The sequence below is a fragment of the Thalia democratica genome, unplaced genomic scaffold, assembly GCF_965202585.1.
Source record: "Thalia democratica unplaced genomic scaffold, ktThaDemo2.hap1.1 HAP1_SCAFFOLD_555, whole genome shotgun sequence".
In the NCBI taxonomy this organism is placed as follows: Eukaryota; Metazoa; Chordata; class Thaliacea; order Salpida; family Salpidae; genus Thalia; species Thalia democratica.
This window is the reverse complement of record NW_028139584.1, coordinates 32,593-59,840: the sequence shown is the minus strand read 5'-3', so window position 1 is coordinate 59,840 and position 27,248 is coordinate 32,593. Positions and strand designations below refer to the sequence as shown.

Here is a 27,248-nt window from a genome sequence, read left to right as displayed (position 1 = left end):
CCTCGTAATTTAAAAAGTATGTTCAGATGATAAATTATTATGCTTACTATGTCGAGCAGAAATTTTATGTGCTTATTTTGATACGAAATAACTAAGAGGTTAAATACTCAAGTAAAAAATACTGAAAGTATTAAGTTGGTTAAAAGTAAGTTAAGCAATTGTTGAGTGAATAAAAATTGTTTAAGTATTTACACTAAATAACAGAGTGTTGTTGTGTAGACTTTTATCGCATAGTACAGGTATAATTATAAATATGAAATGTAATTAATTAACTACATAAATTCCATCAACAGGCAAATACTTCTACCGTTCAAGGGAAGAACTGACTTGGTGAATTGGTGTGTGAGAGATATTAACAGTAACAACATGGACCACTGTCTCGTTTACAACAGGAGAAAGCTCAAAGTCACAGTGGTGAATTGCAACAGTGATCACTATGTTGCTGTTATGAACGAAAGAGAGATTTAATATTATAACATTTGTTTGTTTGGTTGATTATCACATGTATTCTTAACAGATTTTAAATTAAAAAAAAATACATATAATGTATACTTATTAAAAACAAAACAGATAATTTAATTGTAATAAAAGTTTTATTTTAATTAAAAGTCGTATTGTTTGAAAATAAAATTGAAAATAAAAGCTTTAACTTCTGTTAAATAGTGGATTCAAAACTAAAAAAAAAAAATTTCATAGTAATCAAAAATATAAAATGTTCTCCATTTAAAAATTCAATATTTTTTAAAGCAACCAAACTATTGTCTGGAAATGTTTTAATTTTTGAAATAAAAACTTTCTTTGTGTAATTAAATTTGAGTGGCCTTCATAGAAAATAAAAAACTTATCATGTTAAAAAAAGTAATAAAAAATATCATTAATAATAAAATATTAAAAGAGAAAATAAAAGGTTAACGTATGTTTTGTGAATTACCTTGAAAAAAAAACGCATAAGTTTTCGGGTGTATTATTTTACTTTGATTTAAAATCAAAGAAGTATGACTTTTATGTTGATTACTAACATGTTATTAATTAAGTGCTAAAGCAACATATTTTATTACAATTTAAATTTGCTAACAGGTCGAATAGTACAAAGTGTTTAAAATACATCAAAAAAAGCTTTTTAAGCACTACTTCGATCAACTAAATGCTATTACTAAGTTTCAAAACAATAAACAATTAAAAAAAACTAAATTACAAAAAAATATATGTTACTAAGTTTACTTCCTGACACATACGATAAAAATAAGATAAAACTTTAAATAAACTTAATATTTATTAAGCTCAAAGTTGGATAAAACTTAACATACTCTTGAATGTACTACTCTTGAATGTAGACATATCAGCAAAGTTTTTAAACATGAACGGCATATCTGTTAATTGTTAGTGAAAACAACTTTTTCGAAGTTTTATTAAATATCTAAATGTTTTAGTATATCAACTCTTATTATAACTTCCAATAATTTTCTAAGTTACTTGAATAAAGGTAGTTAAGTTTAAATATTTTTTGAACCAAATGCTTTAATGTTTACCTAAACCAGGAATCGGCAAAATGCAGCCCGCCAGGGTACTTTTCATCTCATTGTATACTTTTCAAAACAAAAGTACGATAAAAAATGGTAGTTAAAATTTAAAAATAGGCTAATTATTTAATGATAACTGCCTTCTAGCGCCTTATCATTGTTATAATTCAGGGGTCGGCAAACTGCGGCCAGCGGGCCAATTGCGGCCCGCGAAGGGTAAATCTGCAGCCCGCGAGCACGTTATTTTTTTGAATGGAATGCGGCCCGCGAAAGAAAATTTTGTGGCCCGCGAGCATGTAAATGTGGCCCGTTGAGCAAAATTATATTTCCAGTTAAATTTTTTCGGTAATTCGACTTATTTTGATTAGTTTGATTTTAAGTCTCTCTATAACATTTAAAAATAATTAGAAGAAGTTACTACTTTAATTTAAAAATGTGAAAAAGACAGATTAGCATTATAACAGGATATTTTTCTGAGTTTCATAATAACTTCTACTTTACAACAGCAAGTAATTATCTGAAAAGAGAGTGCTTGAATTTAATAAAATAGTTATATTATACCTATATATCAAATAAACTAAATGCAAATGTTTTCCATTTTTTAAAAAAGTAATGCACAGTAATTAACTAAAGTGTTATTTCTTTATAGCTTAGATATTCTTTCCAATATTTTTTATACCTAAGTTTCTTTTATATATTTTTTATTTGTAAATGTTATGTTTTAGTGCAAAAACATTTAAAATAACATAGTAATAAAAGAAAAAGGTTTATTTAAGTTTATTTTTTGACACATTTTAATTTTTTAGAAGTTTTCTTTGCACTTGAACTAATTTATATGCACACCAACTTAAAAAAATGCTCATATTTTAAACCACTTTTTATAAAATACTTTAGTTAGTTTAAGTTTAGTTTAAGCATAATTTTCTAAGTTTGTTTTTTCTACATGTAAAATCTAAATTTGTACAGACACAATTAAAACAATATATATGACATAAACTAATATAGTTTTTGTTAGGTATACATTTTAATTTTTCAAACATTGATTTTGTCAAACTAAGTTAACTTTTATGCTTTGCATATCAATACACACATTTGCTGTTTTTTGGAGCTACCTATTTAATATAAACTAGACTTAAAGATAGTTTATAAACATTGACACACACTCAGACTATCACTATTTGAAGACTTCAAATCTCAGGCCAACTAAGTCATTTTATAAGTTTATGGCTAGAATTGTTTTTTGTATACAAAAAATATCAGGAATGTTTTTGTTAATTCAGGCTCGCTTTTTTGCTTAAAAGAGTGGCAAATTAAACTTATGTTGTAAGTTTTGCTCAACCTAAAGTGTTAGTTTCAGTTATAATATATGTTATAACATATCAAATTCAAGCTTTGAACTTGAAAATTTATGCTTAAAAATTTTGGAAAAAAAACTTGAATTTGAGAATTTTTGAAAAAAACCTGGAGTTTCAAACAATTTTACATGTAAAGTAGTGAAATTTCGATTTGACATAAAAAGTTTAGCAAATAAACATTTCTTTATTAAAAAATATACTAAAGTAGCTTAACAGTGTTTTTTTAATATTGATATGCTTTATGAGACACATTTTAAACTTTAATTAAACTTTATACTAAAAATAAAAGAAGGAATTGTACTTCTAAAAACTTTTGGTGCATTGCACCTTTACTTGTAAAATTTCACCGATTGTGTGCACCGTGTTTGAACTAAACCAAGAAATTATACTAAAGTGCAAAGTTAAAAAAATATCTCTAGTAAAAATTCTCAGATGAGCAATAGTTTTTCTATCAGTGCTCTCATCTTAACATGTTGATTAAAGTCATAATTTGATTTATGCGACTTTATAACCTTAATGCATTTCCTAAATATGACTTTTTGTTGTCATTGAAGAAATAAACAAACGTTTTCCATTACTGCCAACAAAAATTCTTTAAAAAAGTTTTCAATTATAAACGGTATCTCATTATTAATAATAAATTTTGCTACTTTATAACTTGCCTTAACAACTTTTTTTCTGATAATTCTGTAGTTACTGAAGATAATCTTGTGCTTTGTTGGAACTGACTTTGATGATTTGTTTTTTTATCGTTTCTCGCAATAACTCCTAACTAACGTTTTTATTTTTGTTGCTCTTCTTTTATTTTACAACTAATATTTTTAAATTCTTATTGCAGATAAAGAATTGCTGTAATGCTTAATAAAAAAGAGGTTTTTCTCTTCGCTAATGACTCAAATAAGTTTTATACTTTTGTTAAAAATGTTTAAGAAAGTTAATTGTCCATTCCAGCTGACTTATATTTTTTTGGGCATGTAATTTGTTTACTGTTAATAAGTTTCGTTATTTCTTTATGTTGTGAACTTTGTTTTAACTGGGTTGCTACACAAACAGGCTATTTTAAAAGCTTGAAAACTCAGATGTGTGTGAAACTTTTATTTCAAACATTTTAAATAAATCTTAGAATTCCCAGAATAGTTTTTATGACTGTAGTGTAGTTTACTAATTGTAGTTTTTTTTGGTTTTTCTACACTTTGTGTTCTTTTTAATGATGATGATATTTTTATTAGGTACTTAAGCTTGATTTACAACGATTTACTAGCTTTTTAAACTTTTAATGAACTTAGGCTGGTTTGATACAACTCAGACATTTTTGCTTTTTAAGTGACAATCATGTAAAAGACTAGTTACTAATAAGATATTTTATTTAAGTATTCGAGAATAAATTATGTTGAAGAATTTGTTATAGCTTTCTATAATACAAATAGGTATTAATTTTATTAAATTAACTAATTACTAAATTTTTTAATGAATGTAAACTATTTAACACGCAAAAACTTTTCATTGAAGTTACTATTCTTAGAATTATTAAAAAAGGGGTTGATAATATAACAAATATATAAAAGTAACTAATAAATTGTCTTTCAATTTTGGTTTTCATAGAGAGTTAAATTGTATGTAAAATTACAAAAGTATTAAATTTAACTTAGTAAGTGCTTATGAAAGTACATAGTTTATTAACACTTAAGTATATTAGTCAATGTAAATTCTATTCTAATTTTATTAATTTAATTTAAATAGTCATTCTATGTATAGCTAAAAGTTAAATAAAATGATAAGGTAATTAAAATTAAAACTTTTCTCTAGTGTGACTAAAACTAAAACCAAAAGATTATTCAAATGTCACTAAAACTAAAACTGCGGCCCGCGAAGACTTTGAAAACTTGAAATTTGGCCCGCGACCACCAACTGCCTGCCGACCCCTGCTATAATTGGTTAGCAGTAGTATTTTTATATAAATTAGTATTAATAAATTATTATAATATTAAGTAAATAAAAATTATAGTATTCATTCGCCTGCAGAAACAGATATGTAAAAACGTATACTCATATGCGTAAATACTTGCTTATTCAGCTTAAAAAGACTCTGCTTCCTTAGCATTTAGCATGTATTTATACTCATATACTTAGTGATCATTTTGACCTAAATTGTAACATTTAGCGCGTTAAAGCTTTAGTTTTGCAAAAAGCTGCATTGTTTTTGAGTTAAATGTTGTTTTTCTTTTTTTAATGAATTTTTTCTGGGTTTACACAAGTGGCAACATATATAGAGTCATAGGGGGTGTGGAGCAAAAAAAAAAACTGCCTTGTATACAGTTATCACTCGTAAGTCAAAATTTCATTTTTGATGTATTAAGATAGGAGCGTATTTTCAGATTAAATTCAATAACATTAGATGTAGTTTAAATTGCTGTGTCCCCTTTAGGACGTTATCACGCGTCATCTCAGATGTTTTAATTTTTGTAGACTCGTAGCTTTTTTGAGCTAGCTACGTCCCTGGTTGTAATAAATTATACAAAATTAAATTAAAACTAAAATGGAAACTAAAGTATTATTACTTGACAAAGTGTTTTTGTACATTTTGTAGCAAGTAAAACTAGCTTTTCTTTTGAAAATAAGGGAACACAAATTTTAATAAAAATTTAGAAATAAAACAAACCATTGGCCAAAATGGTTATAGCTAAAATCTAGCAGTTCATAAAAACTGCATTTTTTTTTCTTCGATAAACATCTATGTACAAGCAGAAAATTAATGCTTATCTTTATAGTGTTTATCTTCTTTTAAATTATGTTTTTTTAAATTTTTCAGAGAACAATTAATTCAAACTTTCCTTTAGTTTTACAACTAATTTTGTATTATTTTATACATAAAATTCTTTGCTTATAAACATTTTTATACTGTTGTTCAAAAAGCTCTTTTTAAGCTGAATAAGCAAGTTTTTACGCATATGAGTATACGTTTTTACATATCTGTTTCCGCAGGCGAATGAATATTATAATTTTTATTTACTTTATATTAACTCTAGAATTCATCATTAATAAACTTTCACAACTAAACCGTTTGTAATTGAATCTGAACTTTTATAACTTTTTTCTATTTTTTTTTTTTAGAGAATTAAACAATATCTTTCTATCATATTTAACATGCAATAAAAGTTTTTAATACGTTCATTGAAAAAAAGAACCTTTCAGAAATATCATTATCAACATAAGCTGAAAAAAGAACATTTCTATTTTGTTTTTATTTATTACTAGTTTCATTGTTAACACAAAAAGTAAGCTTTTAAACAATGTTAGGCATGTATGTGCTTAAATCCGAACTAGAATGTTTTTTTTCATGTCTTCTTTTACAGTTTGTTTTTAAAGATTCATACAATACGTTTTCATACTACTAACTAATATTTTAGTCATTTAAGTCCTCTTTAAATTCTATGCTTATATTTGATTTTAATTAAATACTGTTCCGTTTATAGTTAATTATCGAAACTTTCCTGCAGAACTGCAAATTTTCAACAAAAACATCAACTGCACTGTGTTCAAAAGTCGATTCAGTTTGAGTGAAAAGAAGCAAAAAAAACAATGATTTTTCATGTCAACGAATTCGGAAAGAACTTTACTTTAAAAAAAAAGTTTTTGGCTCTTTAACAGAACATCTTTGCTTGTTTAATCATCCGAAAAGTACATAAATCTACATATTTTTGCTGATCACTTTTTATATCGACTGGTCAATATAAACAACGTAATCCCTTTTCAATGATTTTAATTCAAGATAATATTTTTCAACTGTGTTGTTGTTTTTTTTCTACAAAAAATAATCACAAAAACAAAGTTTATTAACCAAGTTACACCTCCTTTGCTTTTAAAAGGAGTCGAAAAGTACAGCACTCAAAAATCCTCATTGTTGCTAATCACTATTAATTCTGTTGTTTAATTAAACAAAACATTATTTTTTTATACCTTTTTAAGATTTTATCCTACATCACTGTGCTGTCCTAGACAAGACGTTAAAAGGTATCCGTGGTGTGAGACTCGACAACCAAAGGTTTTTTTTTGTTCACCAGGTCCTAGGACCATATATTTAAATCGTATTTTTTAACGTTCAATAAACTATGTTTTCCTGAAATGTTCCAACAGTAAATTTTGAATCGTAACTCCTACAACTACTTTTCCATTTCACTTATCTTTCTCTTAATATTATTCTACTCCTGCAAGCGGACTTCCTTCATTGAACTCAATGAGCGTTCCTGCGTGCTGCTTCAACAAACATGCGTTACCTCCTTCCAGCCTTTCGTCTTTTTCTCTGATCCCAACATCTTTCGCAGCACTATTTCCTTAATGTTTTCAAACCCTTTTCTCTGCTTTGAGCTAGCAAGAGTTTGTTGGTCTCTGTCAAAGCAGAACTCTCATGTAATGAAACACATTCTTATTTATAGGTTATTTTCAGATGTAACCCTCATTAATGTTTTGCGTCTTTTTCTGAAAAAATCCGCCAAAAGAGTAATTGTTGAATCTCTTGTGATTATTTTCTTCATATAATTTAGTAAATGATATCTAATAGTTTTATTGTAACAGCTCACCATGGTTCTCTTCGGATAATGAATCAACTCTTTATATAATATATATTTTGTACCTCTGTGCAGCAACCCTTTTTTTCTGAAGTAATACTACTGGTTTACACCGACTTTTTTTTTCCTATATTCAGAATGTTCTTCAAGTAAATCAAATCCTCTACAAATTGCTGATTTACATTCTAGTTAAAATAAATTCTTATTTTTATTGGAGTACCATTTATGTTAATCAACTCGCTTTTACCAAAATTTTTAGTAGCATACTAGTTACGTTTGTTAGAATAAACTTTATAGGAACAAACTTTATATTTTAAAACTTTACAAGTCTTTTATGTTAGCACTTATATGTTGCTAAAGTATCCAGAAATCTATATTTCAGACATATACACGTTTTCTTAAATCTATAAAATAGATAAAGTTTAGTTAAAAAAAAGGAGTAGGTATCTATTTTACACTTTGTTTTTACACTAAATTTAAGCAAACTTAGCTTAGTCAGTATTAACTGTTTTAGTACAGATAAAACAATACTAGGCAAAAATGCAAACAGCTTGCTTAAATTTTCAAATTAAGAAGTTTAGCATATATGTTTTTTCATGTTGAAGTTTTTTAGCTATTTTTAAGTACACATCTATGTATTTTCTCTATCCTTTTCGTATAAGGTTGCTTTCAATGTTCTTATTAGTGAATAAAAAAATTAAGTCATATTAAGCGAATAAAGAAGGAGTAGTGCTAGTACATTAAAGTTTTAGAATTTACCATGATAAATCTCTTTTTCCAAAGCTGCTTATAACTAATTCTCATCTTTTTTAACCTTTGTTTAGATTTTATTTCGAACTTTAAATATTTTCAAGTATTATAATTTTTCGCTATGCATTAAAAAGTGTTAATCTTCAAAGACTTAAAAACTCATTGAAAAATTAAAACTTTAATAAAACTTATCTGATCACTTCTTCAAAAACGAACAGAGAAAAAGTTTTTTATCTGTTTATTTTTTATTTCTTATTTTCACTGTAAACACAAAAAGTACGTCATTTTTAAACTCAATGTTTTTATCTAAATGAGATGAACAAATTTTATCTTCTCAGATTTCTACACTTTAAGCTTTTTTATTGAAGGTGTAGGTTTTGATTGTATACTTAAGAGATTTCAATAACACCCTACTTTGTAAAATTCTATAAAACCAAAACAATTTTATTTTACCCAACTAGCTATTCATTTGATTGAAGTTTTCATACTATATGCTTTTATTAATATCAATGAAACATTTTTCTTCGCGTGAGTTTTGTAAAATAACTTATAGGGTATAGACATTCTGTTTAAGATTTTACAAACAAGAGATCCCTTTGTTTATTTAATGCTTTGAAAGTTTTTTAAGTTTTACCAAAATAAGATTAATTCATGTTACTTAGCTTTTTTATTGGTTATATGGTTTCTATTGCTGTTGAACTGAAGATCTTTCTTTAAAGTATACGATAAGTACGGAGCTAATAAATCACTTCTTTTAGCCAATAGTTTTTATTTGGTCAATTAAAAAAAAAAAACTAAGTTTTGTTTTTCCTGAAGTTTACTAGATAGTTTTTTATACATTATTCTTTAACCCTGTTTGTTATCTTCTTTTAAAACATTATCCACTGCTTTCAATAGGTTATATAAAAACTTATTTTTTTACAAGTCTTATCTATTAAATCTTGTTTTTCTTTCTCAACTCTTCTTAAAAGTTTGTACAGATTTACAGTAAATATTGTGTCAACTTTTATATTGAAACTTTGTTAATTAGTAGAATTTTTTTTTTCGAAATATATTCTACCTCTTTAAACGAACACTATATATACTTATAATTACAGCTTTAAGCAAAGGTGATTGTATGCAAAGTTGCCTTGATTAAAGCTTTCAATGAATGAACATATAAATAAGCGCAAACAAAAGAGCTCTAAGTATGGCAACTATGAAAGTATGTATCTTTATAACTTTGTTAAACATAAACTAAAAAATAATAATTTTTATAGTAATCGTTCAAAGCATTGAGAAAGCGAAAGTAATAGTTTATACTATTCTATTTTAAGTAAACGTTTTTAAATAAGCACTTTTTTAAGATAGATTTAAAACTTGTAACATTTTAAAGAAAAAAGTAGAGGTTATTGCTTTCTATTGCAACAATATTAAATCTATAAGTATCTTCCACAAACACAATTAACACATACTGTTTATAAAAGATAAATTAAATTTTTGTAAAAAGTTGCTACTTAACTTAAAATTGCTTTCAAGCTATACTAAAAAACTTTAACTTATATATAAAAAAAAGATATTTGTTATTAATTATATAAATTGAATGTTTATTAGAGCTACGATAAAATTGAGTACCAAATCAATTCTGTTTTTTAAATTGTAAAAATTTTGCATTGAAAAAAGTGTTTTCTCCAAACTTAAAAAGGTTATAGAGAAGAAAAAACTAAGAAAAAAAATTATAAACAAAAGATTAATTCATGAAAAATTTAATACTGATGTTATTTTTCATGCAAAACTAAGTTCAGAAGAAAATAGCACCAATTTTTTTGATTGATAAACAGTCTGAATTAAATAATTAAAACAAAGACTTTTGATTCAATGCAACAATGAAGTATTTAAAGATTTTATAAAGCGTTTCTAAGAGTTATTTGTGTGCAAAAAACATAAAAGTGGAAAACTCTAAAAGGCATAGAATCAAACAAATTATAAACTTGTTTTACAATCATTAAAAGTTTCCGCAGTTTTGAGTAAAAAGGTGAATAATACTTATAAAACTTTAAATAAATAACTTCAAACATTTTTATTAAACAGAAAGATTTTTAAAATGCTTTGTTTGAACAAAAAAAAATGTTATAAAACTTTTACTAAAAGATCTCATACAAAAAGTCAATCAAATCCAAAACAAAAAAATCATAACTTTATACTTCGAAGCTACCTAGATTTTTTTAAATTTCTTAAAAGTATCATGTAACATAAAAGATTTGACAATAATTTTTTTATTAACATTTAGAGCTATAAAAGTTTTTGCCAAAAGTTCATGACAAAAATTTCCACTTAACTTCAAAATTAAAATAAGCTATTCTTGCTTTTCAAAGTTATTTTAAAAAGGATATTTTCTAAAATCAATCTTGAAATTAAAAAAAATAAACTTTAAACTTTTCAAACCGTAACAAAAAAACCAAAGTTTTATTTTTCCGAGTTGTTCTGAGGCCTGAAGACGAACTTGGAGAAGACGTTCTCGTAACCGTCCTGTGAAAACTGACTTGATGGATCCCTCCTCACGAATCCGTGCTTCTTCGCGAAGTCGTTCATGTTGCTCTCGAAACACTTCACCCTTTCCTTTGACAAGTCCAGGTAGTATCTGGTGTTTATGAAAAATAAGTAAGGTGCAATTAAATAAAAAACACTTATTTGAAAAAAAAAAACACAAAAAAGTTGATTTTTAACTTTGTCTTTTAAAGATGTCTAAGGATTGATGCATGCTATGGTAAATTGACTCAAAGTAAAAAAACTTGTTTTTACTAAAAGAGGTAGTTTTAATAAAACTATGCAGTTGTTGTTATACAAACAACTATATTAAAAGTTTTAACCAAATTTTTTATAATTCTTTGGTGTTTAAAAAAATATGGTGCACTGCTTTAGAAAAAAAAAATTAAGTTTTGTTATTGCAAACATCTAAATTTAAAAACAAAATATATTATAACAAATTAAAAACAAACTTTGCAAGCTCAATAGTCAATGAGCATCCCGGAGCGCTGACTTTGTTCAAATACACAGAACTCGCTAATCTGTGAAGTTTTATTTCGTCCAAGTTACATAACCCAAACAGTTTTATTCTAAATGAACGTATTTAAACTTTGTTGATCAAAACTGAACATTTGTGATACAAAACACAATCTGGTAAGACTGAGTTTTTGACAAATAAGAAACTAACTAGTATAAAAATTTCAATTTGAAATATAATAAACTTTGAGTTATTTCAAATTATTGTTATCAAATTTCGATAAACTACAGCATAAAGACAACTTACGTTGTTCCCATGAAAAATGCAGTGGAAGAATTCCTTGTACTTTTCCTTGAGGTGTAGCTCAGGGCCGGACGCTGCCGGCAACAGATGAACTGTTATATTACCCACTGTGATCGGCTCTGTAAATAAACTTGTATAAGCTTACAGACTTTTTCTTTTTCATTCTCCTTTTTGGAAAACCAATTAGTACATTGAATAGTAAAACTCTAGAACAAACTTAAACAAAACATATCGAAATTTTCTTTAAAACTAAAACATTACATTTTTGCAAACAAAATCAAACCATATTCATCCCTTATAAAGTCTTCCGGGTACACAAACTCTTCATAATCAGTATCATCGGAATCCTCATCTTCAGAGTTGTCCGTGTCTCCGTCGTGATCCCATCTCTTCTTCATCTTCGTATTTAGGCGGGTTGTCGGGATCGTACGGGGTTTTGTGCAATATCTCGTGGAAGATCTCGTTCAGATTGTACTCCGTGATCTCCGTTGAGCTCTATGAGAAGTAGTGACATACATTTTAAATACATTTCTATTTTGTATAAAAACAACCATACTTATAATGTGTCGATGGCTGTTATTAAGAGCTTTAGATTTTATTATATAAATAATCAGTATCAGACAAAATTAACCTGAAAAGGGCAACTGTTTTAATACTTACATGTATTTTTGTTAAAAAAAAACTAAACTATAACATCTGATAGATGTTATTTAAGCCTTCTTATTTGATTCAGTATCAGATATTTTTATAAAAAGAAACCAAGAACACAAGATTTATCTAAAAACAATCTGATACTAACTAAAATTGATCAAACTAGCATTATCTAATGCAGTGCTTCTGAACCTTTTTCTAGTGGCGGAACCTTTTTCTATAGTTCAACTTTTCCGCGGAACCCCTAATTTTAATTTTATATGATTCTATGATAAATAAACGAAAACAAACATGATTAATCGCAACTTCATAAAAATCTTTCCTTGCATAATAAAAACAAAATGAGATTTACAAATAATAACGAAATGAACATGAACCTAATCGAATTCACAGATTGCTGTAATAAACGGGTAAGATGCCTAAAGATAAATAATTTAAAAATCATTTAGTGCGAAACTTGAACTTGTATTTAGCAACAAGCATGTCAATGCGCGGCTGGATTTTGGATAGACGGAGACAGGCAGATAAGGTTGGAGTCAACATACAGTTTCTTGCCTTCGTTTTAATGTTTGTTACATGCAAAAGCCAGACTCGCAAAAGATAAGTGGTGGTGAATGGTAAAAGAAATTTTACTGCACGCTTTGCTAAGACGGTATTCTCTGAAATTTCACAATCCAAAAATCTAAAAGCTCCTTCCCTTTGAAACTTAATTTTAAATTGCTATCTTCAGATAGTTGCAGTAATTCGTTTTTCTGTATCTGTAGGAAGATTCATTTCTTCTGAAGCAATGTCACACATAAAAGGATTCAAAATCCATAAATTTCCGATGCGAGCATCTTCAGGAAAGCAATGTTGAAACTTTATAGACAAAAGATCAAGGTGGTTGTATATTTCGTCAGAGAAGTTGAATTCTATGCATTTTTCATGGGCCTCATCAAACCCGTGAAACACCGCAAAATTACCATTGCTAACCTTTTTCGTCCAAAAGTTAGTTCTATTTTTAAACGCCTCAACCTTTTCTGTCATGACAAAAATGGAATTTTGTTTCCCTTGCATGCTTAAGTTCAAAAATTCAATTCTTCGAAAATATCGGTGAGATAAGCTAGCCTGGCCAAAAAACATCATCTTCAAAGAACTTCACTAATTCTGAGCCTTCATCTTTAAGAAAGGTGAACACCAGCTTCTTTAATTCAACGAGACGAACCAAAGTCCGCCCCTTCGACAGCCAGCAAACTTCGCTGTGATAAAGAAGTTGCAGATGGTCAGCATCTAAACTAGATACACACTAAGCAGATCAATGAAGGCTATAATTATATATGTTTTCCATTTTATGTGTTCCATTTTTTTGAAGTTTTATGATTTATGTTTTTTTTTCTTTCAAATTTAATTATAATTTCGAAAGGCTTCACGGAACCCCTGAGAGGCGTCGCGGAACCCTAGGGTTCCGCGGAACCCCATTTCAGAAGCACTGATCTAATGTATTAATGCTAGAAACAGAGTTAAAAATAAATATCAATCATCAATACAAATAAATTGTTACATTTCATAAGTCAATTTTTAGTTCTTAAAGAAGATGATAAAATTAAATAACTAAAAACTTCACAAAAATATAACAACTAATCTGCAACTGACCATAGCAACCTTACCGTCTTGTGTTTTGAGCAGCTCCTTGTTATCAGTTTCAGTGCCGAAAGTGATAAAGGGTCCTGTGGTCATGTCGCCCCAGTAACCCTTTACCTTTTTCGGGGCTTGCTGACCGTGCTGTTGAGAGGAAAATATTTTTATTTGCTAATTAATTAAAAGTTAAAATTGTTAAAAAGTTTATGTAGCTGTTTGCATTAAACATATTTTTAGTTATAGTAGCAGTTTCAAGTTTTGAAGCAAGTTGAAACTCTTTTTTTGTAGTTTATGAATCTAATTAAGTTTAAGCTATCTTAATTGATTATGAAAAAATTAAATAGAGCTTATAATTAATTTAAGATTATTTTATTCAAAACGACGTTCTTCTATATTTAAAATATCAATATTCAAAGTGGCGGATCCTTCTAAACTTATGTTTTTATAAAAATATTTAATTAAAAATGAAACTTACATTTAGTGTGGCGAACCTAACTTCTAAATTTCTGTTTTGTGGGGGAATGAAAATTTAGAAAATAATAAATAACAACAAAATTTACATTCAAAGTTGCTAAACTTTCCAAACTTCTGTTCTTGTGGGGGAAGAATCCGTTCATAACCTGAAAAGCAACTCCGTCGAATCTGAACCTCAAATATTCCGCTTTCTGTATCATGTTCGCCTGTTACAAGTTGATGAAAACTATTTTCAGAATTTGTGATTTAATAGTTTTATTTATTATTTCTGTGTATTCAAATTTCCGTTTTCTGTTTCATGTTTGGATAAAATTATTTGTAAAATTTTTAGCTGAATATGGGGTGGTAATTTAATTTGTAAACTTTTTTTGACTTTGGATTTTTTTAAGGTAGACTTTGTATATTATTTAATATTTTTATTTATTTATGGACTACAAAAGTTGTCTACATGAATGTTTAATATATAAAAAGTTTAAATGGTTAGATACCAATGCAATCAAACTTTTGCAGGCTCTGGTCTGTTTACTTGGTTTCAGAAATTTGAAAAATACATATTCGAACAAAAATGAATTAATAATAACAAAAAGTTTACACATACATTTTACAACAAGATTGACTTACCCCCTTTTTAAAAACAAATTTCAAAAACTTATTTAACTAAAAAGATTAACTCTATAAAATGTATCAGTATTTTGGAAGGTTGGCATTCAACTTGGTATGAATTTAATTACTAACATATTTTTACATTTCTCGATAATATTTTAAGTTGAAGTTGGAAATGTAAATATTAATAAGTATACACAGCGGAACACTTTTGTAATATGCTACAAACATTATTTTAACAAAAAGTTAACAGTACAATTCAAAATTGAAGATTAAAAAAATTAAAAAGCTTCTCAAACAGATAGACAAATATCAATATATGTTAAAACAATTTATTTGAAACAATCAAATCACATATTATTGATCAAGTTTTGAAAACATGTCGGTATTTTTTGTCTAATTTTTTTATTATCTGCTTGTATATTTGTTATTCAGTGAGACATTATGGCAGTCAACTTATGAAAAACATTTTTGTAACATGTACCGAGTTTTGTTGAACCCTTTTTTTTACAAAAGTTCAAAGTTTTTATAATGCTCTATTAAAGTTTTAGAGATGACTTAAAACAACTGTAAATGTATCATTGATTATAAATAAGTATTACTAAAACTTAACAAACAAGTTGATCAATTGTACTTTATATTTTTTATAATAGTATAACTTCAAACTATTATAAACTTAAATATCTTCAAATTAAATGATGCTTAATTACAAAACAGGCTACAATACATTTTTATCGCTACTAATTGCTGAATTAAACTAATGACATAAGTCTGAATAAAATTGACCTTTATTCTTATTAGTTTGTTTTGACGGTTAAATTTCAAACTGTGTTTGTTTATAAATCAATTAAAAACAAAATCTTTTCATCACAAATAAGTGTTAATTTATTTCTTTTGTAATGTGATAACTTTCTTTTTGTTTAGATTAGAATATTTCATTTAATCAAGGCAAGTATTTTTTTTAAGATAAACCATTTTGTTTGCTAATGTACAAAGCTTTGATTAAAACTGTTCTTCTTTGTAAAAGTTTTGTTGTCACTTTGAAGAGGAAATAAAAAACTGTTATACTGTCAGTACGAAACATAATTAATAGGCAAAATTTTTATAAAAACTACCATTTAAATTTAGTTAATGGTCAGTTATAAAGTAAAAATTTCAATTAAGTATATTTTATTTTATCTCACTTATTTTTGATGTAACTGTATCAATAAGTTAATAATCATGATACAAATTGTCAACATATTAATAAACTAGTGATACATTTTTTTATACATGTTAACTTAACTTGTTCTGGTGTAATCACATCATCTATTGCAAATCGTAGTATAAAAAATTACAAATATTAAACAAAATCTCTCGAATTGTACCTTGTATTACTTAATATGTATTAAAATATTCAATCTAACTTGTTTTTGATGTAGTTGCATTACATGCTGCCAATCGTAGTGGGAACCTCTTGAGTCGTACCTATGACTGAGCAAACTTCTTTCTCTCATATCTCTTGTTGTCATGATTTTGCTTTTGTGCTTGGTGTTGCGCCACGTTTTGAATGAATCATGCAGCAAATCTCTATCCATCAACTGCAAGTGAGTTAAAAATATTTTAAAATAAAACGTACATGCCACCGTGAAAAACCGGCTTATTTTTATACAAATTACTTTACCATTACATATGCATTTATGATTTTAACGGTTACAGTTTGTCGCAAATTTTGAATAAGTAAACTTGATTGTAGTTATATAATTCTACTGTATACAGACTAAATACTTACATATTTTAGAAATACAATTAACGTTTTCAAAAACTGCATTAATTTTTTTATTTTTTAAAACCACAATAAATATATATAACATAAATTTATAATTAAGATTAATAAAAATAGCATTATGATATAACCACCTTTAAATGAGCCAAATCTAAACAAGGCATCCGTTCATCGCCATATTCGAGATCTGTTACCATCTGTTCCAAGCAGAACGATGATTTCTTCAGGTATGTGGATGTCTCGTCTCGCAACAGGTATTCCCGTACAACTCCATGAACATTTCCGTCTTTTCTGTTTAGATAGCGTTGTTTTCATTTAATTATGTTACCGAAATTAAGGGCATTAGGGGATCTACTCAGATGTAAGTTCACTTCAAGAAGTTATCACTGTTACATAAATAGCTATATAACTTTGTAATGCTGAAATGTGTAGATACTGCTTATCAGAAATAAAATTTCTAATTTTGCAGTAAAAGCTTTATTTAAGAAGCAAATACAAACTAAAAATACCTTTAATGAAACCTTTAAATAATAAACATTGACAGTGTTAATACCTTGAATCCCCATTATTTCTCTAGGTTCCAACGCTAGAGTGAGTAGAAGAATGTGTCGGGCAACAGATTCCATTATTGCTTTCTATTGTGTATATCTGTAATGCGTATTGTATTCTTGAAAATAACATTAAAATATTTACTATATTGTGTATATCTGTATAAAAACATTATAAAACTATTATCATGATGTGTATATCTGTCTATAAGGACTATAAATATTCTAGAACATATTGTTGTTAGTATCTATAGAAAATAATATTTTATAATAAGTATTAGTTTGCATAATATGTTATTAAAAACTGTATAAGAATTGTATTGTCAAAGTGTTTTTCTTTACTAATGTGCATTTTTTCATTTTTCAAAAAAACTTTATACTTGATAGAACTTTATAAGAAGAATACATATTAGCATTTAAAAAAAAGTCTTTTGAATCGACTTTAACTTACTTTATATTCATAGTGGTAATTAGACTTTGTAAAATTAACTAACCAAGGATATATTTTAGCGGTTTAATGAAACAAGTATGAGTATTTAAACAAGTTTGTACAATAAAGAAATATATATTACAAAATTAATTACAAAAATGTCTGAGTAAAACAGATATGTATGCTTCCCTTCTTATGTTTGTACATTTTAGCCATGGTTTTTGAGACATAGAATAATTTTAAAAGAAATCAATAACAATAAAACAAACGTGTATGCTTCTGTTCTAGTATTTGTACATTTAGCCATGGTTTTCAAAATATAACAATAAAAATATAAACAATTTAATAAAACAGACATGTATACTTCTACTCTTGTGCCTGTAAGTTATAGTTATGGTTTTCGTGAACAAAATAAATAAAGTAAAATTAATAAGAACATTTAATATAATTATAAAACAACATGGTATGCTTATCTTCTTGTGTTTGAGTGTATTAGCCGTGTTTTGAGTTTAGAAATTTAAAAAGCAAAAAATAAAATGAACATGTATGCTTCTATCCTTTTTATAGTACATTAAAGCCATATTTTCAAAATATAAAAAATAAACATAAACTATAATAAACAAACATGAATGCTTCTATTCTTGCGCTTGTACATCTTAGCCATAGTTTTCAAGATGTAAAATATAATAAATAAATAAATAAATAAGACAAACATGAATGCTTCTGTTCTTGTGTTTGTACATTTTAGCCATGGCTATAAGAATATAACAAATAAAAATATAAACAAACATGTATGCTTCTATTCATGTGCTTGTACATGGTTTTAGACTAAAATAAATAATTATAAATAAATTTATGATAATGAATAAACAAACTTGAATGCTTCTATTTTTGTGCTTGTACATCTTAGCCATAGTTTTCAAGATGTAAAATATAATAAATAAAAATAAATAATAAATAAAACAAACATGAATGCTTCTATTCTTGTTTTAGTACATTAAAGCCATGTTTTCAAAATATAATAAATAAACATAAACTATAATAAACAAACATGAATGCTTCTATTCTTGTGCTTGTACATCTTAGCCATAGTTTTCAAGATGTAAAATATAATAAATCAATATAAATAATAATAAGACAAACATGAATGCTTCTGTTCTTGTGTTAGTACATTTTAGCCATGCTTTAAGAATATAACAAATAAAAATATAAACAAACATGTATGCTTCTATTCATGTGCTTGTACATGGTTTTTAGAATAAAATAAATAATTATAAATAAAATTTATGATAATGAATAAATAAACATGAATGCTTCTATTTTTGTGCTTGTACATCTTAGCCATAGGTTTGAAGATATAATAAATTAAAAATAAATAATAATAAAACAAACATGAATGCTTCTATTCTTGTGCTTGTACATCTTAGCCATGGTCTTAAGTATGTGTCGGCAGTCACCGCTGCCGACCATCAACACGTTCAGTATCTCGTTTCCGTTTCTGTCAGTTTCCAGTTTTCAGGTCTTCACACAGGTCTGTGAATAATGAAAAACTGTTTAAATGGTAAAAGTTAATTAATAATTGATTATTAACGTTTGTTTTCTTTATTTACACATTAATTATTAAAATTAGTTATTGTAGTATGATGATGTTTAAACTGCAAAACTACCATATAAATTTAGAACATATTATTAAAGTCAAGTGATTTTATCACTTTAAGCTTTAATATAACAGCTTATGTTAACTATATAAAGTTCCTTATTTCAAGTATTGTTAACAAAATAAATTAATTTAACTCTACATGAGTTGAAACTACTTTGAACTACAATCTATTAGCTATGTTATGATAATAATATGCTAGAAAACATATAATAACTACATTTAATAAAATTAATATGTGTATTGATAATATGGGATAACATTTAACAACTTTCTTTTTTTGTTGTTATTAACTGACACCTAAAACATAGTTGTTTTTATTATTTTCTTTTATTTTAACTTTGTAATAAACTATATAACTTTTCAAACTAAATACTTAGAGTTAATTGAATGTTTTTCGTAAAAATGTTACTAAAATTAATCAAAACGATTTTTGAAACATAGAGAACATATTATAAGCTAATTGAAAAACAAAAGTACTTTTTTTACTCCATTTAAATAATTTTTTTCAAAGTATGTTTAACTAAGTTAATAATAATAGTTTAAGGTGAAAACTATACTTAAACTTTGAAAGCTAGAGACAATTTCCTAATTATTGATTCTTAACAGCAGTAAAACAACAAATAATTTAAGATACACTTTGAATCAAACTTTTTCTAATTGAAAAGTAAACGTAAAAACTTTAGTGTATAGCTAAAAACAATTTAAAGTGTATTCAAACTTGTAATGTGTATCTCTTTAAAATGGTTTGTAAAAGCTCAAGTTCTTCCTTGTATTTCATTTTAAACTGGTTCAAAAAAGATTAAGTAAAGTTGCTTTAATCGATTTTTATATTTATTCACCATGAAATTACAATTAGGAACTAAACTTCTTTTTTTAATTTTCACAAATTAAATTAAAAAATAAAGACACATAGTAAACATTTATAATATACAAACAAATATTTTCTATTTTGAAATAATCATAAAACTGATACTTTATAACCATAAACTAGGATTTTAGTTCTATAAAAAAGTAGTGTATTTAAATATAAAAAAAATTGAAGCTTTCACATCAAAACTAGTTTTTCTGTACCATTTAAATTTAAGTTACTTTTTTATTAAATTTCTATAAACTTGTATAATGATAACAAGGATGTTTTTGAATCTAAATAAACAGCTGCAACAAAAGCACAATTTATTTATTCAATTTGTTTACTACCTTCAAAACGTGCGCTGTGCAAAATTTCTGACGTCAATGCAAAAATCTAACAAGAAAATCAAAACAAATTTCAAAACAAAAAACATTTGAGAATCAAAAGTGTATTCGTTTGAATGCATAGTTTGATAAGCTTTCGGGATCATTCGAGTTTGGAAGCTTAAAATAAAAACATAAAAATTTTAAATAAACAAAAAAAAAGCAACATAAAAACTAATTCTTCATTCTTTCGGCTCGCAATCCAAACAGAGACAAATTATTCTCCCGCGACTTTCAAAATTTAATCCTGAATGACGAAACTGCGTTGGTTTTAAAAAAATAAACTGAAATATTGACGTCTGCAAGTTCAACCGGGTTCTGAAAAACAAAAAGTCGGATTTCCCACATTTAAATTTCAATCTCCAATTAAAGAGCTTTTAGCTGTGCAAATCAACATAACAGAGTTTAAACGATTTTTGCCAAAAAGTTGTTTTTTAAGTAAACGCAAGATTAATAAAGGTAAAACAAAAAAGTTGGGTTTACATTTCATAAGACAGACCGTATTCACGTTCAAATGCAAATTATTCCCTCGAGATTGGAAAGAATTTATAAATTTAATTCTAAGTGACAAAAGTAGTTAAGAAAATAAAATGAAAACATCGATAGGCGTCTGTGAGTTCAAACAGGTTGGAAAAATAAAAGCTGAAAAATTTACTTAAAAATACAAACCATTCGCGTGCACTAAAATGCAAAAATAAGCTGTTAGATGCAAAAATCTACTTTAGAGTTCAAACGAGGTTTTCTAAAAGTTTTTACCAAAATGCAACGAATCAACGAAGGAAAACAAAAACAATAGGACTTGTATTTCTGAAGACAAAATACTCATATTAGAAGTAAACATAAAGGTTTTAGTTGAATGAATCAACATAACTTGAGTTAGTCAAAATTTTATTTGTTCAAACGCAAATAATCTATAAAAAAACAAAAGTTAAGTTATATATTTCTTTAGACAAACCATTCGCACATTTAGGAACGCAAACGCAAAGTTTCATAGCCAAATAAACATGACAGAGTTCAAACGAGTTGTTCAAAAGTTGTTTTCGCACAAAAAAAAACGAGAGAATCAGTGAGCGTGTAAGAGAGAACCGTCACGGACGCAAGCGAGAAGTTAAGGGAAGATTCTAGATGCAATTTTTTGGCGGCATGCAGTTTGTTGCACTAAAATTTTTGTTGTTTTGTCTGCTTGTTTCGTAACTACACTGTCTAGGCGCGAATTAAAATTACTGGCTTGTGCGATATTTTAGCAATTTTTTTTGTTCTGTGAAGCAGCTTAGTTTAAATGAGCTGGGTCGTATAACTTTGTTCGAATTGCCGAAGAGTCGCTACGAACTTAGTTTTTATATATGGAACGTATTGTCAATGTAAGAAAAAAATATTTTTAATGTTTAAAAGTATTTGTTTTTTTAAGGTGCAGCTGTAAAAAAAAAATAAATAAATATTATATTTATATTCTATGCAACAAAACATGTTGTATAATATAAATCAAAGAACAAAAAATTTTATGTTTAAAATGTATATAGAAAGTATAATTAAAACATTAATGATTAATAGCAATAATTAATGAGTTATTTTACTAAAACTATAAAATATTGAAAAACATTTACAGTTGTGCAACAAATAGCTTCCAAGTTTCAAGTATTGTTATTTGTTTTTAGTTTGTTAAAAAATTGATTGTGTAAAAACAATTTTGTGTATGCAAAAGATTTTTAATTGAAACTACTTTTAGTATATTTATTCTGTAAGTAAACAACATTTTGCAATAGCTCTTTTAAAGAGAAAAACTACTGAAAAGTATACCGTATATTCCAAAACAAATAACATACCTTCTTGAAACTCAATTTTAGGATTGTGCGTCAGTAAAAAGAAATAAAATTTAAATTAGATAGTATTTTTGTATAAAACAAATTAACAAACCTTCTTGAAAATCTATGGCGGGACTGTGGCCCCAGTATGGTATAAGTCCGTAACCCGGAATAACTCCACCATTTTCACTACCCGGCATGTTTTAATTAGTATAAAAATTCTGGATTATAATAATTTGTTATATAACACTTCAGTATGCAGAAATAAAACTTCTATAGAGTATTTCTAATCAAAAAAACTGTTAACAATTATGCAGACAGAACATTTCAAAGAAAAGCATTATAGAGAAAAGTTATAAACTCAATTTAATATGGTTATTACTAATTAGACTTAAGTAAGGAGACAGAAACGAAAAACTTTGAAAAAGTATATTTGTTACTTCTACTAGTACAACGGTTTTTAAATAAGTTATATAATTGCTAAAGACATAAATTGTTAATAGTAAGCTTCATAGTGAGAAAAATATAATTAAAATTCTGCTTTGTTTTGTTTATAGTAAAACTAAGTATATCAGTAAGCAGCTGTTGTTAAACTGATATAAAACAAATTCAATGAGAAAACTCCTTCTAAAGATGTTTATGTTGCATAAATCTATATTTTGTACTTGATTGTAACTGTATAAAAGGCTCAATTAAAACCAAAAAAAATCAGCTGCTATGCTACATAATGTCATAACATGTTCATATAACCAAAAAAGGTCAAGGAAAATTAAAAAAACTTAAATGTAATAAGAACGTTTACTTTAGAAATCAGAGGCAAACCTACTGATGTTATTATAATGCCAAAGTGGAGAGAGCAAATAGTATAATTAAGTAATAACTTTTTCAACATGCAAAAAATAAGCTTTGGAAAAATTCAAAAACTGAATTTAATTTTCAATAAGAACATATATTGGTTTTAAGCAGGAGAGGCAATTTATAATCTTATAAGTGTAAGTAATAATTATAATAATTATATTAATGGTACAGCTGTGAAAAATAAATATTTATCTAACCCCATAACGGCAATAACACAAAGGTGTCACAAAAACACTTTATACAACACATTTATAAAAGTTTCAACTCTTTCTTGTGTAAGATCTAACAATGTTAAGAAAAAGTCATACATCGGTATCTCAACTTTATAGTAAGCAACATAATAGAATCACATGTTAATACACAATAAAAATGTCAATCAAGTCCTGGAAATCCATAAAAACATCCCACACACAATTTACATGATATTGTTGACTGCCATCACCATGAAATCAAAAGTACCATTTTTACGCTGAAACGTTTATTTTTTTTTAAGATAACTGACTAAATGATAATGTTGCACAGTATTGCCACTCATTTTTTCAAAAGTTTGTCCAGATTTTCAAAATTTCTTTTAGGTTTTTTAAAATACACATTTTAGGGTCAATTTAAATTTAAAGTTAAGTTTAAGATAAGAAACTGTGAAAATAGCATAAAACATTGAAAAGATACTGTAAAGTTACTTTATATATGTCTTTTTTAAATAAAAAATGTTTGATGATGACATAAATTTTTTATCTATATGATATATTTCTTAAGTAGAATCGAAATTTTACTAGTGAACATGTGAAAATTATTAATATTCCAGGTTTTTCCAGATTTATTTAGTGATTTTTGTTCAAATTCCAGGATTTTCCAGGTTTTTTTTTTCAAGTTTTCTCAAATCCCAGGTTTTTTTTTTGCCTAAATTGACAAGTTTTAGGTTTTTTCTAGGTTTCCAGGTAAAGTGGCAACCATGTGTTGCAGTCAACAACAACAAATGTATATATTTATGTTTCAAGAAAAACCTTTTTTCTGTAGTTAATATAATTAAAATCTTAATGATTTAATATCTCAGTGTGAGCTATTTTTATACTATTTATTTCAAGCATTATTCAAATAGTAACACAAAAAGTAAAAATAACAAAATTCGATAAAAATTTTCCAATAAATAACTAATAAACTAATGTAGAAAACAAAAAATACTTTCTACCACTTTGGAAAAGTTCAACTTGCATTTTATAATTTTTGTACTACTTTTTTTTTCTCTGAATAAAAACTTTTTTAATGTTTTTATATTGGTTTTATTTTCTATTTTATTTAAAGTTGTAAATAAAAGAAAAACACTTGTTTGTTCACTAGCAATTCAAAACTGAATATGTGATCTTAAAAAACGAGAGTTTACTAAAACTGAACATGAGTTTACTACCTTCACGCTTGAATGCGCGGAGCTAAAACAGCAACACACTGATGCTTATTCGATTGACAAAAACAGCAGTACTTTTTGAACACGATTCTCGTTGAAATTAATAGCTGAAATCTGTTTTCTGTTTAAACAACTGTTTAAACTTTCAATGGTCAAAAAAAAATTGCTCAAGTTAAACAATATTATAATAATACAAAGATCTTCTGCAACTGAAAATGAAACGCTATCTCTATACTTTTTACTCGAAAAAAAAGAGATAACAATTGTAAACGAGAAAAAGAACGAGAGAGAGTTCTGTTATGCATCTTTGAAATTTTTTTTATCAATTATATGAAATATTTTAATCTTGTAGCTTTAATTTAATTAACACTTTAATTGTAGCTTTAACTATTAAGTAATTAAATTGAAACTTGCCGAAATCATTTTTGAATATGCGAATGTTATATGAAACAATTGGATTTTTTAAAACAATGTAGGACAATTTTTTGCTTAAAAATAAAAAAAACTTCAGTTTTAGTTCTCAGAAATTTCAACAAATTCACTCAAGGAAAAATAATTATATGCTTGAAAATTTTTGGTTTTCTCATTAAAACTAACAACTCACTGGAATAAGTACGCATTTTTTATTATTTATGACAAAAAATTACATTTCTGATTACAATCTTTTATAACACTTTACATTTTAAAAACTCAAAAAAAAAACATTTACACAAAAAAATTTGAACATTTTAATTTTGTACATTTATGCAATAAAGTTTTTTTATACTGATTAAAAAAAAAATACTTACTAAAGTTATTAGTTAAAACTTTAAAGGATAGTTTGCACACATAAAAGTATTAGAAAGACTTTGAGTGCACACCTAAGCTATTAATTCCACACATTATAAGTATAAAAAGTATTTTTGATTTTCTTAATTTTTGGCAAAGAAACCAGGGGCGTGTTTTGACTAGTTTCCTGTTTCCTGTGAACCCCATAAAAATAAAAAAAAGATTCTTGAATATCACTAAAAACGTTGTTTATTGACTCTGTTTTGGTTATTTGATAAACTTTGAATAGTGAATGTTGAATTTATAACACTGAAAGATAAAAAAGTTTCTTAACAAAAAATGCTCTTTTTTGCCCAGCTGAAATAGATTTTAAACAAACTTTCAATTGTGACGTCATAATAAGTAAAGGTTTTAAAGTAGCATTTTCTTTCTAGGAAACATTTGACTAAGATGCTTTTAGTTTCCACTATAAACTTGTTACTTAGTATAAATAACTTTTGATACAGTATTGTTTTTGAACTAGTAAGTACCATTTTACTTAAAAAATGTCCAATATAATCACTAAAGTTTTATTTTCCAAAGTTGGTTGTTTATAATAATGTTGTGTGAAGCTTTTGTACTTTAAGATATATATTTTTTTTATTTGTTCTGTTATTAGTTTTATTTTTTTTGAACTTGAAAAGTTCAGTTTAGAAAGATTTCAGATTATCTTTAGACCATGTTGTGTGGCAATTTAATCTTTTATCATTTAATGGTATTTTGATATTTTTTTATTTAAGTTGTTTTATTTTTGTATATATGTTGGCTACAAAGTTGATTCTTGATAAATTGATTTTTTTAACTCAGAGAGATTACAATATCATTATTAGAATTCCAGCGGTATCAGGCAAACATTTTATTATAATTTAGAGGTATTTTAATTTTGTTGTATAAGTCTAAACATTTTTTGTTAAATACCTAGGATGAAGTCGCACCAATATCAATCTGATATTATATTGTGTTTAATATCTTTTTGATTCATAATTTTAGGCTTAAAATCAATATTTTAAGCCTTATATGATTGATCTAAAGTTATTCTTCGTTTTATCAAGCAATATAAATACATAGTTATAATTAAATTCATTTGTTACAAACTAAAATAGTTATTTGATTTTATTATACAGTATAAGAATGTATATAAGTTATTGCATCATTTGCTTTATTTTGAAAATAAAAGAAATTTAAATATGTAAGTTTTATTGGTTTATGATAAAAAAATTTTATTAAGTATTTATAAAATACATTTTTTAAGCATATAATTATGGTAAAAAACAACATTGAATTTAACATAATTTCAGCTTGATATTGGTGCAACATCATCCTAGGTAATTACCCATTTTTTTTTAGTGAAGTTTCAATTTTTATAGATTAAAGTACTTGAAAAAATGTTTTTATTATAAATATATTTAAATAATAATGTATAATTTCCGGCTCTTTTAGTTTTAATCTATCTAAATTTAGTACAGTATAATAAAAAAAATAATATAATATTTTTCTATTATTACTTATACGTTTTTTTATTATTTATAAGCAGAAAAATTATTTTAAACACGGAGTTTTTCGGCTAAATATTGTGTACTTAACTGGTAGAGCACACTTAAGAAATGCGTACTTTAAGCGGGAAATTAAGAACAAAAAATTGTGAAACCCCTTTGAAAAAAGTCTATACACGCCTCTGAAACAAACTATTTTAACTAACAGTTTGATAAAATAGTAGAACACCAAACAAAATCTTCCAGTTTTGTTTACACCAAAATCAAATTAGATAAAAATTTATTCTTTAAATGTAATTATGACTATTAAAATAATGTCTACCAATACTGTGCGATAAAAAAGGCAATGCTAAATGATAAATAAGATAATGTTAAAACATTAAATTCAGTAAAAATAAATTAAAATGAATGAAGCTGATTAAATTTATA

The 27,248-nt window shown here is 26.2% G+C and overlaps 1 protein-coding gene across 1 annotated transcript; it reads right to left on the bottom strand.

Annotated features, from left to right (window-relative positions):
• Positions 1 to 11,882: 11,882 nt before the first annotated feature.
• On the bottom strand, positions 11,883 to 17,596 carry LOC145846663 (dynein axonemal assembly factor 3-like). The gene is made up of 7 exons (XM_082953335.1): positions 17,586 to 17,596; positions 16,721 to 16,877; positions 16,228 to 16,401; positions 14,305 to 14,424; positions 13,760 to 13,888; positions 13,235 to 13,412; positions 11,883 to 11,971 (listed from the first exon to the last, which is right to left on the bottom strand). The coding sequence occupies exons 1-7, from the start codon at positions 17,594 to 17,596 to the stop codon at positions 11,883 to 11,885; spliced, it is 858 nt and encodes a 285-aa protein (XP_082809461.1).
• Positions 17,597 to 27,248: the final 9,652 nt, after the last annotated feature.

What these genes read in the sequence shown, in the direction of transcription:
- LOC145846663 (XM_082953335.1), bottom strand. An exon ending in TGCAACTACATCAAAAACAA is followed by an intron (nt 14,425 to 16,227) that starts GTTAGATTGAAT and finishes AACTTGTAACAG; the next exon opens with GCGAACATGATACAGAAAGC. An exon ending in AAGACGGTAAGGTTGCTATG is followed by an intron (nt 13,413 to 13,759) that starts GTCAGTTGCAGA and finishes TGATCTGCTTAG; the next exon opens with TGTGTATCTAGTTTAGATGC.